Source organism: Populus euphratica, unplaced genomic scaffold (assembly GCF_000495115.2).
Source record: "Populus euphratica unplaced genomic scaffold, PopEup_1.0 scaffold1807.1, whole genome shotgun sequence".
NCBI classification, from domain to species: domain Eukaryota; kingdom Viridiplantae; phylum Streptophyta; class Magnoliopsida; order Malpighiales; family Salicaceae; genus Populus; species Populus euphratica.
Window position 1 is genome coordinate 4,093 of NW_011501718.1, and position 15,688 is coordinate 19,780.

Genomic DNA, 15,688 nt, shown 5'->3' on the forward strand with positions numbered 1-15,688 from the left:
CATAATGAAAATAATGAGAATAACCGTGCTAGAACACTTAGAGACCACATGAATCCCACAAGAACAAGTGCACCATCAAGTATAGTTTTTCCTCCCGATGCATATCATTTTAATTTTAAATCAGGTATTATTCAACTTTTACCTTCTTTTCATGGCTTAGAATTGAAAAATCCATACTTGCATTTAAGGGAATTTGAGGAGGTCTGCAACACATATAATAATTTAAATTGTAGCATGAACACCATCAGATTAAAGCTTTTTCCTTTTTCATTAAAAGATAAAGCTAAAACATGGCTACAAAATTTAAGACCAGGATCCATTCGTGCTTGGGATGAAATGCAACAACAGTTTTTGAAGAAGTTTTTCCCATCTCACAGAACAAACTCTTTCAAAAGACAAATCACTACTTTCACTCAAAAACCAGGAGAAACATTTTACCAATGTTGGGATAGGTATCGAGTATTTCTTAGTACTTGCCCTCATCATGGTTTTGAAACATGGAGATTGGTTTCACATTTCTATGAAGGGTTAACACCTAAAGATAGGCAAATGGTTGAATTAATGTGCAATGGAACTTTTGAAGATAAAGACCCTGATAAAGCAATGGAGTACTTAGACTTGTTAGTTGAAAATGCTCAAAATTGGGACACTGTGGGTACTTATGAGGCACCAAGTAAAACTCAACCTCATACATCTAGTGGAGGTATGTACAACCTTAGGGAAGATCATGACCTGCAAGCCAAGTTTGCATCTTTAGCTAGAAAAGTCGAGGCACTAAAATTGAAAAAGAGTGGTCAATTAAAATCTGTTGAAAACATTATGTGTCAAATCTGTGAAACAAATGAACACTCAACCAACGATTGTCCAACCTTGCCTTCTTTTAAGGAATGTCTCCATGAACAAGCCCATGCTTTAACAAAAATGCACAAACTTCACAACCATCGTTTCAAGAACACCATAATTTCCAAAATTCTCATGGATATGCACCTTCTTATGCTCCACCTCCTAGAAAAAATCTTGAGGAAACATTGCATGCATTTATTGAAAAGCAAGAGACAATCAATACTCAACTTGCTCAAAACATGATAGATTTTAAAGATACTCTTGCAAAATTAACATCTGCTCTCAGTTTTTAAGAGAAAGGTAAGTTTCCATCTCAACCACAACAAAATCCCAAGGGGCAATACAATGCAAATGCAAGTAGTTCCGGAAGCCAACACATGGATCAAATGAAATCAGTCACTACTCTGTGCAGTGGTAAGGTTATTGAAAAACCCTCTCTTGAACCTTATGGGAAAGATGATGAGTCAATATCTGAGGGTAAGGAAGGGGTTGAATCTGAAAATTGCAAAGAAATGACTGATTCCCCACCAGCACTTCCATTTCCTCATGTCATGACCAAACAAAGGAAAGTCAATCACAACTCTGAAATTTTTGAAATTTTCAAACAGGTAAGGATCAATATACCTTTGGTGGATGCTATTAAACAAGTTCCTTCCTATGCTAAATTTTTGAAACATCTATGCACTGTGAAGAGGAAACTGAATGTGAAAAAGAAAGCCTTTCTAGCCGAACAAGTAAGTGTCATTCTTCAGAACAATAATGCTTTGAAATATAAATACCCTGGTTGTCCTACAATTTCTTGCTTTATTGGAGAACAAAAAATTGAAAGAGCCTTGATTGATCTTGGTGCTAGTGTGAATTTACTTCCATATTCAGTTTTTCAAAGTCTCAATCTAGGTGAGTTAAAACCAACTTCTATATCTCTTTTACTTGCCGATAGATCTGTAAAAGTGCCTAGAGGAATAATTGAAGATGTGTTAGTACAAGTCGATAAATTCATTTATCTTGTGGATTTTATTGTCTTGGACACAGAACCTGTTGAAGCATGTAATTCATTTCCTGTTATTTTAGGACGTCCATTTCTTGCAACTTCTAATGCATTGATTAATTGTAGGAATGGACTGATGAAGCTATCATTTGGAAACATGACATTGGAGATGAATATTTTCAACATTTGCAAGCAACCTAGAGATGATAATGATTTACAAGAAGTAGATCATATTGACGAATTAGTTTATGATCAACTTGAATCTACTTTAAGTAAAAATTAATTGGATGAATCTGAAGATTTGCAAATGATTTATTCTGAGGAAGAAATCATGGATGAAAAACACACCAAAAATGTTGATGCGGATCTTTTGTCAACAGTGACAACAGTTTTGACATCTGACATCACACCAATCGATGATTACTTTCCTAACAAATTCTTATTTTCTCTTAATCCAATGCCTTGGTATGATAAAAGTATCAATTTTCTTGCTTTAGGAGATTTGCCAACTGATTGGAGCACCCAAGATAAAGAAAAGTTTTTGAACAAAGTGAAGAATTTTTATTGTGATGACCCTAACTTATTCAAACATTGTCCTGATCAAATATTTCAAAAATGCATTCTCGACAATGAGGTAAGTAATTTCATTAAATTTTGTTACTCGTCCTGATCAAATATTTCAAAGATTCATTCCCGACAATGAGGTAAGTAGTGTCATTAAACTTTGTCATTCTGAAGCATGTGGAAGTTATTTCTCGTCAAAAAAGACAGCTGCAAAAATCTTTCAAAATGGATTTTATTGGCCCACTATGTTCAAGGACACACATGCATTCTGCAAAACTTGTGAAAATTGTCAAAAAGTTGATACTAGTTAAAAAGTTTTGTTTTATAATTCTCAACTCTATGCATTCCCTACAGAGCTAAGATTAAGATGGAGCAATCCTTATGGGGCCTGTGATATTGAGAATTCAATGAATGACAATGATTTTAAGGAAAATGGACATCGTTTGAAAGCTTACTTTGATAATTTTCCTAGTGAAAATGAATCAACTGGTTTAAATGATTTTGTAGATAAAGGTTGATTATTTTGTTTTTCTTACATTGTTTTTGTATTTCTTTTTGAGTGATTTTTGCTAGTTTCTCTCACCCCGGTCAAATGGAGGACAACGGTACTCCGTGACTTAAGTCGGTTCTTTCAGTTTCCCACAATAACTGATATTTGTGTATATATTTGTGCAATTCTTTGAATCTCTTTTCCAATTCTCATTTGAAAATGGACACTAATCTTGAAAAATTGAAAAAGTATTTTCCCACTCTACCTTAGAATGCGATTACAAAAATTTACCGTGCTAGATGTGAAAGATTGAGGTTGTTAATGAACCATGGAATTCCTGAAGATATTCGCTGGATAATTGAAGCAAAGATCCGATTATCAGGTGAGTCTTCCAACTCTTTTATTTCATACATGCCTGGGACAGGTAAAAGCACTTTTGCAAAGAAGCGTCGTGCAAAACGACTAAAAGTCTATCATCGATGTGCTAGATGGACTTGTAATACACAATGTCGTTCTTTAGGAATGGTATCTATAAACCGTGAAGATAAAATACAATTCATTAAGGATGGCCTAAGTAAGGAGTCTTTAGATAATCTTCTATTGACTCTTGAGACGCATCCTAGTAGAGATGTGCATCATGGAATTCATGATTTATGGCCCCATTTTCATAAAGAACATGATCGACTTAGTCTTGGGAATCTGACTAAAAAAGACCCTGTTTGCCAGTTTTTAAGAAAACTAGATGGAAAGCTTATCCCTGACCCATAGAGGGTGTTTAAGCCGTACATGGACGATCTGACTAAAAAAGACCTTGTTTGCCAGTTTTTAAGAAAACTGGATGGGAAGCCTATCCCCGACCCATAGAGGGCGTTTAAGCCGTTCTTGGACGTAAAACCAAGGGAAGATGTGAGCCACAATCACAATTACCTGTACATACACATGTTTTTTCAAAAGTAAATAAATAAAAAGGGTGTGTGTGTGAGACTCCAGCTGGCCTACACATAGGTGGTATGATTGCCTTTTTAATTTCTCATCTATAAAATCCTCTCTTCCTTCCCTTCATTTCTACTCAACCCATACATTCAACAAATATAGAAGTGTGTAGAAATGGCAAGTTCCTCAGGTCACCATATAAGAAATATTTGTGTTTTCGGTGGATCTAGTCCTGGGAAAGAAAAGGAGTTTTTAGAATCAGCCAATCATCTTAGTCAAGTGCTAGCTGAGAGAAAGATTCATTTAGTGTATGGGGGAGGCAGTCTTGGGTTAATGGGAGGTGTGTCAATAGCTGCATTTTTAGGAGGTAGTCAAGTTTTGGGGGTTGTCCCCGAAGCTTTAGCAAAAGGGGACATAATTGGAAAAACAATTGGAGAAGAACTTCAGGTCTCCACAATGTCAGCTCGAATGAATGCAATGTTTAACCATGCTGATGCCTTTATTGCTTTACCAGGTGGTCTAGGCACATTGGAAGAGATCTTTCATATTTCCTCTTGGGCCCAACTGCACATTTACCATAAACCTATAGGTTTGTTAAATGTTAATGGTTATTATGATAAGTTGTTGTCTTTTTTTGATCATGCTGTGGAACAGGAATTTCTGACATCTTCTGCACGACAAATCATAATCTCTGCTGCTGCTACTGAACAATTTATTGACCAACTATAATCTTTCATTCCTGTGATTGATCCTTCCATGAGTCGCATAAATTGGTCATCTAAGGAAAGCCGTAAAAAGCTTAGATTGGATTTGAGCCTTCATTTATGAATATTTGTGTCTTTTGGTTTTATTATTGTGTTTTGTTGTTTTTTATATTTGTTTCAGTGTGTTTCAGGTTTGTCATTGTTTGTTATTTCAGGTGATATCTTCTATACTCTATCTTTCTAGCTTAGCACATTGAGGACAATGTCTCGTTCTGGTTGGGGGGAGAGGGTAGTAGTTGATAAAAAAAAAATTGTTCTCCATTTCATAAAACATATGCAACATTATTGTTACTAGGATGGCAGAGTAAAGGAGCTCTTTTGTTAAAGTGACTCTTGAGACGCATCTTAGTAACCATTCTTAATAAGGTCTATCATAATACTTCGTGAAATATTCAGGTTTACAAACTCTCGCATTGTTATCACTTATTTTTGCTCATATACTTATTTAACATGTATTCTTAAACCTTAATTTACACACACACACTTTAACATATGATTGTGGGTTGCATATTGGATTATTACATTATTTATGTTCTTTTGTTAAAGGTAACAACTAAGGAAAAGGGATAGTATATAATTAAAAAAAAAAAAGAAAAAAAATGCTAATAATAAAAATGTAGATAAGTTTAGTTTTGTAGCCTCCCTAACCTAAGCAATTAAGCTCGAAGGGGTGTTTTAACACCTAATACCCTAAAGTCAACTAACTTGGGAGCTATTGGCCCAACGCTTGTAACATGGGTTGAGGAGAAAAGCTTAAGGGAAACAAATATTGCACTATCTACATATGAATATCTGCAACCCGAGTTATTAAGCTCGTAGGGGTGTCTCAACACCTAATGCCCTAAGACCAACTGGTCTGGGAGTCATTAGCCGAAAGCTCGTTACATGAGTTAAAGATGCATGGTGTTTTAAGTTATATGTATATATATAAAAAAAAGACAAAAAAAAGACAAAAAAAATAAAAAATAATCCCAATCTAAGGAAGTTAACCTTAAACATTAGAACAAAAAATTTTTGTTTTCTTTCAAGAAAAGCCCCATAATTATGTGTTGATACATTGAGCATAAAAGAAAGGTTTATTAATATCTTGTTAAGAGGTATTGAGCAGATATATAAATTTAATGAGAGTTTGTTTATCTGGATGGATTAAAGGAAGTTAAATGATGAATACCTTGCTTTGTGGAATATACAAATTGTTTTTCTATTTTACGCTTTGATTACTAGGGACTAGTAATAAGCTGGTTGGGGGGTGTGATTAGTACTTAAAAGTGCATTTTTATCATGGTTTTATATCATCATTTTGCACTTGAAGTATCAATAACTCCTTAACCAAAGCATGTTTTATAATAATATATCTAATAATATAAGATACCTTTAATTTGTGGTAAATGTCTATTTTTAATGCAGGCCTATCACATAAATGAAAGGATTGATTGATGACTTGAAGAACTTAAATTGCAAGGATAAAGAGATGGCCAAACTTAGAAAAGAGATGTCGGTGCAATCCAAACCGGAACACTGTTCGGTAATTGGGTCATATCTGGAGCTACAGATCTCAGATTTAGGTCCAATTTATATGGATGGAAAGGTAAGACATAGGCCTACAACTTTCATATGGAGCCCAAGATCTAAAAAGGCCATTATCAAGTCCAAATTGTAGCAACAACAAAGAAGCCCGAATCTGTCTTCCAGCCCGAGCACTGTTCGGTATTTTGGCCATATCTGGAGTTCTAGAAGTCCAAATGAGCTGAAATTTTTACACAAGAAAGCTGAGACAATTGCCTACAACTTTCATGTTTACAACTGGCTCCAATTTTGACGTTATCAATGACGTTTTGGGCAGACAAGAGAAGATAAGGATTGTCACCAAGTCAAAAGTTGGTCACCCACTTATCAATTAGTCATCAAATCAATAGTTCCCATTTTTGGCCTATAAAAGGAGGCATTTGCCATGCATTTAGGCATCTTGATTTCCAGATCAAGATCATGCTCTTCCTTTCTCTCTTTGTATTTTTTATGCTTTGTTTTCATTAATATTAAGTTTATGCCTTTCATTTCCTTTCCTTTACTTAGTTAACTTTTATGTTCTTATTTTGTTTATCTATTTTGCTTTCTTTCATTATGTCTAGCTAAGTTAATTATGTCAAGGTGAAAAGGTTACACTAATGGTGTAAGAATAAGTATAATGTAAACTTAATATGGACTTTAATGTTTGATACTAACATGTTTTATATTTGCTATCTTGTTCACTCTTTAATACTTTGCTTGTTAAATGACTAATCTTGATTTATGTTATATAACACTTGGTACAACAAATGCTTGGCACTTTCATAGCCCATAATGTATGGTATAACCGACACCTGAGCTATGAAAGGAACTTGATTTGTTGTTAACATAAGTTATAATCATGAATGCTTGACGAGATTTACAAGTATTAGCATTAATTGAATAAGATGACTAACCGACACTTGTGCTATGAAAGGAACTTGATTTGTTGTTAATATAAGTTATAGTCATAAATATTTGACAACATTTACAATTTTGATATTTAAATAAAATAATTAGTATGATCATGTTAATAATTTATAATGAGCTATTAATGACAAATCATCTGATTGGAACCTCCTTTGTGTATGGTTTCCAGTTGAGTAATAAAAAATATTTATACTATACTTGTTTGAAATATCATTAGTGGATCATCTAACCTTGACAATTATTTTATCCTTGTTTAATCTTACATCAATATCACATCTCAAAACTCTCTTCAACTCCTCTTCTATTATTGTCTATTTCTTTATTTGTAGTTTATACAGTTACTTGTGGTTCGACCTCGGTCTTATAGGGTTATTTATTATTTCGACACTTCTACACTTAGAAAAAGATATCAATCTTTTAGTCGTATTAAGAACCCTAATCTATAATTTAACATTAAAGCATCCATTCATAATTGAATTTGAAATGAATTATAAGATCATGTTTAGAACACCTCATCTGGTAAGAATTAAGGTTTCAATCTTCAACTAGTTGAAGATTTTCGATTCCATCATTCCTTTTTTTCTAATGACAGCCGACCTTCCTCCTACTCTTCTTGTTTAAATTTTCTTATTAATCCCTTCCCTATAAGTGTTTACTCCATCTATAGACTCTTAATCTTGGATGTGTTCTTGAAATTTTAGTGTTTCTTTCTTGATTTTGCAAGAATGGATACAAAAACTTTCTCTCTTCTTTCTATTTAGGTTGCTACAGATTTTTAGTGAGGAGAGAAGTATTTATACTCTATAATTTCTCTTATTTGTACTGAGGGCTCATTTCCTTTAAGTGTATTATTTTTGCCCCAACATCTTTTTATTTTCATCTTATCATCAAATTATACCTCTTTTTATTTCTTATAACTCCACCCTAGAACTTTTAGTTTAGCTTATTTCCCTTAATTTTATCCAATCCTTAACATTCTAGGTTAATTTATAAAGTCTCAAAATATGTTGCCTGGAAATTTATATTCCAAAAATTTTTGAATTCCCATTTTTGTTTAATCCTATGCTTGAATTTCTTCCCTTTATTTCTATTTAGTTAATTTGCAATTTACACAAGCTTATTTTCCTTGTGTTTACACCTGAGTTATTAGACCAATATAATATTATAGAAATAAAATAATAAAATGACCTCTTTTAACCCGGGTTAATTTACTAAGTCTATAACTTTAGTAATGAGATAAAGATAATCCTATAAAGAGAAAATTAAAATAAATTATGAAACTTAATTCTCAATTGCTCTTGTCAAACCTAATATTAAATGATAAAATTTAAAAATATTTAATTTAAAAAAATAATACAAAAAAATTAAGCCTAAAGAACCCCGGTTCACCTATTAAGTATTATTCTCAAGTCATGAGACCGAGATAATATAATAAAAAGAAAACTAAAATAAATTATGAAACCTAATTCTCAATTAAGCATAATATTAAATAATCATATTGGAAAAAAATCAATTAAAAAAATAAATCAATTGAGTTAATTCACCAAATTCGCAACTTATATCATGAGATGATAACGACCTAATAAAAAGAAAATTCAATATTGAAGGATTTATTACTCAAGTTATAAAACTGAGATAATCTCCTAAAAAAACCAATTTAATAATGGTTAAAATGTCAAAACCAACGACCTTAATCATGAGACCAAGATATTCTTATATAAAGTAAATCTAAACAGATTATGAAACTTAATTTCTAGCTAGCTTAGTGTTAAAAAATAAAATTAAAAAAAAATTCAATTAAAAATAAGATACAAAACAACTCGAGTCTACTTAGATTAACTCTTTAAGCACTATTCTCAAGTTATGAGATCGAAATAAATAATAGAAAGTAAAAAAAAAAACAAATCATAAAATTTAATTTTCAATTAATCTAATATTAAATTATGAGATTGAAAAAAAAAAGTTGATTAAACTTTTTTTGAATTATCCAAGTAAACCTACCAAATTAGATTAACTTATTAAACCTATGATATGAGATTACATTAACTTAATAAAAACATAAATTTAATATTAAAAAATAAAATTAAAAAAATAAAATATTATTTTGATAAATAATATTTTCAAAAAGAAGATGCAATAAAACCTCCTGCAGTTCTACAGTTTTAGTTTATAGTTAAAGTTAATTAATAGTTAATGTAAAAGATGAACCTCCCGCACTATTTCTTATATAGAATTATATTTATTAGATTATTTATTTTTTATTTAGGCCTTGTTTGTTTGCTGAAAAATAATTTTTTTCAGAAAATAAATTTTAAGAAAGTGAATTTCAAGAAAATAAATTTCAGAAAAATGAATTATTTTCTAATATTCGGTAATGTAATGAAAAATAAGTTGGAAAACACTTTTTAGTGTCTTATTATGTAATGAAAAATAAATTAAAAAATAATTTATTAATAATTTATTTTTTCATAAATTATCTCAAATTTATAATCAAAATAATAGAGCTCAAATTTAACAAATAAAAAAATTAAAAGATGAAGAAATTAAAATAATAATAATAATTATTTCATAAATTATTTTAAATAAAATAAGTAACAATAAAAAGAATGAGGATCAAATTTAATAAATAAAAAATTTCAATTAAAAAATGATAAAAAAATAAATAATAATTATAAAAATAATAAGCAAAGTTAATATAAAAATTAAATTTTAAGAGATGAGATTGAAAAAAATAAAATTAAAAAAAATTCAAAATAAAATATAAATAGTAATTAAAAGTTTGAGGACCAAATTTGATATAATTATCAAATAATATGATATTTTTAATATTTTTATAATTTTTAGAAAATATTTTCAATCTAAATAAAAAAATACTTACTAGTGGCAAGATAAATTTTTTTAATAAAAAATATTTTTTATTAATTAATGTTTTAATAACAAATAAATATAAAAAAAATTAAAAATACTTTTTAGAAACTTACATCAAATAAATGCCCCCTCATTTAAGCACATTGTAGCAGTATTAGGAAGGGACTAAATTGTAATTTAAAAATGATTTGTTTTTTTTTTTTTGCTGAAGTAAAGAAAAGAAAACGACATTTTTTTTTTTTCTGAAAAAAGAAGAAGAAGAAAGACACAGTAGAGGGAGACAAGAATTGGTTGGAAGATGAAGGGAGCAGGAGCAGGAGCATTGTAGAGAATTGGAGACCCAAACGGTTACCGACGATCGCATAGATTGCTTGGTGCTCAACAACTGAGCGAATCAAAGGGAGAGATGGAGGCATCGGTATTTGCGGTGGAAAATATCCTAAACTACAAATTCAAAAACAAACGGCTTCTAGAGGAAGCGTTAACGCACTCCTCCTACACAGACTCAGCTTCTTACCAGCGGATGGAGTTCTTAGGGGACGCGGCGCTGGGTCTTGCGTTGAGTAATTATGTGTATTTGGCTTACCCTCAGTTGGATCCTGGTCATTTGTCTCTTTTGCGTGCTGCTAATATTAGTACTGAGAAACTGGCGCGTGTGGCCATTAAGCGTGGTCTTTACAGGTTTGTTAGACACAATGCCACTGCTCTTGATGATAAGGTAGGTAAAATTAAGCACCAATAATTATAATTAATCAGTAGGAGTAGGAGTATGAGTAAGCAATTTTTGATTGAAAAATACAGGTTAAGGAATTTTGTGATGCTGTGAGTGGAGAAGATGATGATGATGCTTTAGTGTATGGCGGGTCAATAAAGGCACCGAAGATTCTTGCTGATATTGTGGAGTCTATTGCTGCTGCTGTTTATGTTGATGTCGATTTTGATCTTCAAACATTTTGGGTGGTCTCTTTCTTGCCCTTTTCCTTTCCTTTCCTTTCCTTTCCTTTTCTTTTATCTAATCTATTGCTGCATTCATAAATCTTCTTCTTGTTAACAAAAAAAAAAAAAAAAGATATTTAGGGGTATTTTGGAGCCAATAGTTACCCTCGAAGACTTGCAGCAGCAACCACAACCGGTGACTATGTTGTTTGAGCGGTGTCAAAAGCAAGGAAAGAATGTTGATATTAAACATTGGAAAAATGAGGCCAAAAGTATTGCCAGTGTCTATGTAGATGGACAATTTATCGCTTCCAGTTCGTCTGAGCAAAAAGAAATTGCAAAGCTTAATGCCGCCAAGGGGGCCTTGCTCAAACTATCAAATTCATTCCCTACTAATCTAAATGATGTTTCTCTTCTTGATATATTTGATGGGTCTTCTTTCGAGATTGAAGGCGCCAAACAGAAGTTACATGAACTTTGCGGCAAGAAAAAATGGCCCAAACCAAATTACAAGTATGTTTTTCACCTTACGTGTTCGGTTTCAAAATTTACTTTTTTAGTCAACCCTCCTAGTGAATTCCGTGGAGAATATGTACTTAACGTGAGCGCATGCTCAAATCACAGTATATGTTCTTCAGTTCTATTTTATCATGTGTTCCCATCATTAATTTCTTACCTTTCATAGGGTGCATTTTACTTATCGTTTTGCTGGGACTGACCATTAGTTTGCTATTAATTGCTTCTTGATGTTCTCTTTCCCACCTTTAAGCAAGTCCAACCAGTCTATCAAGGAACTTCAATTTTGTTTTAGAAGGTATGCAGCAGAGTAAAATGGCAAGGTATAAACATGTTTAATCTGTTAGAATTTTGTTGTTTAACTAAATTCAAGAGGCGGTTTGAGGCTTGATAAGACAGAGTCAAGTGAGGAAGTTTTATAAGCTGTTTAATTAAATACTGAGTGCTTTATTGTATTCTGGGACATGATTTGCGCACTCTTCACCTTAGTAATTTCTACAGAAATTAGGCAAGTACCTTGTGCTTTCTGTTAGATGAGATATATTGGTTTACGGTCATGGAAAAAAAGAAGTAGGCCTTGGCTTTGAGGTGGACGGAGAAAACAACAGCATAACTTTGGAAATGATTGATGCATCGTGTTGTAGTAAAATAAAGCCTCATTATGCTGAGTTAAAAGGAATATTAAAGTGCAAACAAGTACCTGGTGCTTTTATGGATTTTTTTCTCCCATTCCAGTGACATGGTTTGCCTTGTTGATAACTTGCCCTAATTCCAAATGATTTCTGTTGATATGACTACAGTTGTATTTAATGATCATGGAAATGATAAAACTTTAATTTGATTAGATCAGCTATCAGTCATTTTATCAGATCATTAAGCGACCTTGTGTGCGGGGTGTGGTGCTGTTTAAGATGTCCTATGATTTGTTATGAACTGTTAAGGGGGAGCGTGTTGAATCGTTTGCTGGATTTTTTGCACAGTTGTGATCTTTTATGTTGATCTAGATTAACAAGGACTGTCTTTGATGATGGTTTTAAATTAACATACTGTGAAAACTGACAGCTGAACCTAGCATTAATCCTGAACTAATACGGCTTAGCTGCACTTGAGGGAATGTTTTTGGTGAGATGCTCAGAAATTAATCCCTTTGTACCACATATCAAACTTTGAAAATTCTGTTTAGGTGTTCCATTTTTCTTTGAAACTTATTTCTTGGAAAATTTACTTGTTATATCCTAGGAAAACATGAGGGTGGATAAAAGTATAACAAACAATAAGAAGCACCCTTTAAAAAAGATTTCTAACCTTGAAGGATACAGAGACCAGAGAGTGAGATAATTTGGAGGGATGATTGCTGTGTTTAACTTGTTATGTTTTGTTAGGGAATGAGAATTTGCTTCTTCTTTAAAAAAGATTTCTAACCTCAAAGGATACAGAGACCAGAGAGTGAGATAATTTGGAGGAATGATTGCTGTGTTTAACTTGTTATGTTTTGTTAGGGAATGAGAATTTGCTTCTTGGTAGATCAACCTGTGATAATTTGGAGGGATGATTGCTGTGTTTAACTTGTTATGTTTTGTTAGGGAATGAGAATTTGCTTCTTGGTAGATCAACCTGAGATAATTTGGAGGGATGATTGCTGTGTTTAACTTGTTATGTTTTGTTAGGGAATGAGAATTTGCTTCTTGGTAGATCAACCTGTGATAATTTGGAGGGATGATTGCTGTGTTTAACTTGTTATGTTTTGTTAGGGAATGAGAATTTGCTTCTTGGTAGATCAACCTACACTTTCCATCTACCATGCATGTATAATTTTCATTGATTTGCTTGTTGTCTCACGAACTATTTACTCTTGCCAATCTAACAGCTTCTAATAATGTTTATTTTTATTTCTCGAACATGTAGCATTGAGAATGATATGGGTCCTCCACATGAGAAGAAGTTTGTATGCTCAGTTCAAATTGCAACAGTAGATGGTATTCTATACGTGACGGGAGACGAAAAAACGAGAGTAAAGGATGCAGAAAATTCCGCTGCTTCATCAATGATCCGTGCTTTACAGGACACTGATTATCTGTGATTCTGTTCATTTGTTTGACTCAAATATGCTACATGGGATGTTATGCCTGGTAGGCTCCTATTCCCCGGCTTAATATCAAATGCTTGGACCACGTAAACTTTTCTTGTCTCAAGGCTGTATTGTTCAAAACTATCATCCGATAGTGTTGCAAGAATTACCTGGATCTTTGCATATAGCTTTTTCTTACAAACCTCCCTGCAGGATTAGTGTGTGATGTTAGGTTCACCGTTCTAGGTGATTTTCATTTAGCTTGGACCTGGGTGTGGGGTTCTATTGGAAAATTATCTTTGTTAAGCAAGTTTAAAGTATTTTCTACCTCATACCTGCTGAGTAGGGGGAAAAAACACTAGTTAAATCGTGACATTTGAATTATAGCATCCTTGCTCTCGCAGGATTAGCCACGAGGTTGGTAAAAAAGTGCAATTCTCACTTTTTATTCTGACCTGGATAGAAGTAGTACGGTCCTATTTGTTTTTTCAAAAAAAAGTTGGATTGTGACATTTGAATTTCATCATCCTTGCTCTCAAAAGATTAACCACAAGGTTGGTAAAAAAGTGCAATTCTTACTTTGGAAGTAGTATGATTTTTTTTGTTTTTATATTTTAAAAAAATTAATATTTTTTTATATTTTTAGATTATTTTGATGTTTTGATATAAAAAATAATTTAAAAAAATAAAAAAATTATTTTAATGTATTTTTAGATAAAATATATATTTTTTAAAAAAACTAAAACTTCACTTTCAAATATGCTAACAATTACCAAACCTTGGTTGCCCAAACATCCAATCATATGTAGCTCCAATTATTAAGAAACACTATAGGAATGATAGTACCCATATCCATGAAGCCACTTCTTGCATTACATCACTCGAAATACAATGAACTCGGTGCTTTGGTTGTGGTCCAATGCTGGAGAACAGTGCAACAAAAGTCCAAATTCTCCAGTTGAGGTTGAGATCTTTAAACTTGACATGTGTTGATTGAAAACAATATCCAGCTTTCATAGCAACGAATATATAATCCAATAGTTATTAAATCTACATTGGATCTACAGGTTAATTTGATAATTTAATGGTTAAATTGATCCGAGTAAAAAACCCCAGCTAGTGCAACAATTCAACAAAATTTATCGATCCAGGTGAGATTTCTCTGTATATAGTTTTTCTACTGAATTTGTTTTTTAATTGATTATTAACCCTTTTTAAAATTTATTATATAAATATTAGAAGAACAATATATTTTTTTAATGTAGAATTTAAAACTTTCTAATATATATTTTATAATTTTTTTTAAAAAATATTTTTTTAATGTGAGATTTAACTCTTTAGTATATATACTCTATATTCATAAAAAAAGTTATGTTTTTGTATTGTGGGATAAAATTTCTTTTAGTTTAAATACTTTAACTTAAAAGAATAACATAATATCTGTTTAATACGAGATTTAAAGAATTTCAAACTCTTTAGTATATATATTTTATATTTCTATAAAAAAGTTATTTTTTCAACGTGAAATTTAAAGTCTTTTCATATATATACTCTATGCTCATAAAAAAAAATTAAATTTTTTCATTGTGGGATAAAAAAAATTTTGGTTTAAATATTGCAAGTTAAAAAGATAAAATAATATTTTTTTCAATATAAGATTTAAAGCTCTTTAATATATATACTCTATATTTATAAGAAAGAAGTTATTTTTTTAGTGTGAGATTTAAAGTTTTTAATATATATACTCTATATTTATAAGAAAAAAATTATATTTTTTCAGCGTAGAATAATTTTTTTTGTTTAAATAATTTTAACTTAGAAAGATAACATAATATTTTTTTCAATATATAATATTTTTTTAAAAAAAATTCTTTAAATTTTATTATTTACAATATGTGTAGTTTATATGTACATGAATTTATATAAATTTTTTATTAATTTTTCATATAAAATATTAAAATTTTAAATTATTTTTAAATTTTTTCAGTTAATTCATAAAATTCATAACCTATACTTAATCAAATCAATTCCACATCAGATTTGATAATTATGATATAATAAACTATTGTGCCCTTGTAAGAGCTTTGTAAAGTATAACGTGTGATTGTTATTTTTACTGCCGTTATGAATAGTTTGAGTGCCTGTTTTGGCCACCTGATATTTTCGCCCCTTTTTAAAGAAGTCTCCGGTTTCAAATGGATGATGCCCTTTTTTCCATAGAAAATACTACCATGGAATTTGCA

At 31.3% G+C, this 15,688-nt stretch overlaps 1 protein-coding gene and 1 long non-coding RNA gene across 2 annotated transcripts; one reads left to right on the forward strand and one right to left on the reverse strand.

The window, feature by feature from the left end:
* The first annotated feature begins 10,160 nt into the window (after nt 1–10,160).
* Nucleotides 10,161–13,774, forward strand: RTL2 (RNAse THREE-like protein 2). Its single transcript, XM_011016245.1, has 4 exons — nt 10,161–10,643; nt 10,727–10,885; nt 10,995–11,374; nt 13,283–13,774. The coding sequence occupies exons 1-4, from the start codon at nt 10,332–10,334 to the stop codon at nt 13,455–13,457; spliced, it is 1,026 nt and encodes a 341-aa protein (XP_011014547.1). The 5' UTR covers nt 10,161–10,331; the 3' UTR covers nt 13,458–13,774.
* On the reverse strand, nt 11,958–12,903 carry LOC105118321 (uncharacterized). Its single transcript, XR_840928.1, has 2 exons — nt 12,800–12,903; nt 11,958–12,682 (listed from the first exon to the last, which is right to left on the reverse strand). It is a non-coding gene; the product is annotated as an uncharacterized LOC105118321 (long non-coding RNA).
* Nucleotides 13,775–15,688: the final 1,914 nt, after the last annotated feature.

Excerpts from the sequence above, each read along its gene's own strand:
- RTL2 (XM_011016245.1), top strand. The coding sequence starts at position 10,332 with ATGGAGGCATCGGTATTTGCGGTGGAAAATATCCTAAACTACAAATTC. Across the intron at positions 10,644-10,726 it reads CCACTGCTCTTGATGATAAG|GTTAAGGAATTTTGTGATGC; the intron begins GTAGGTAAAATT and ends TGAAAAATACAG. Across the intron at positions 10,886-10,994 it reads ATCTTCAAACATTTTGGGTG|ATATTTAGGGGTATTTTGGA; the intron begins GTCTCTTTCTTG and ends AAAAAAAAAAAG.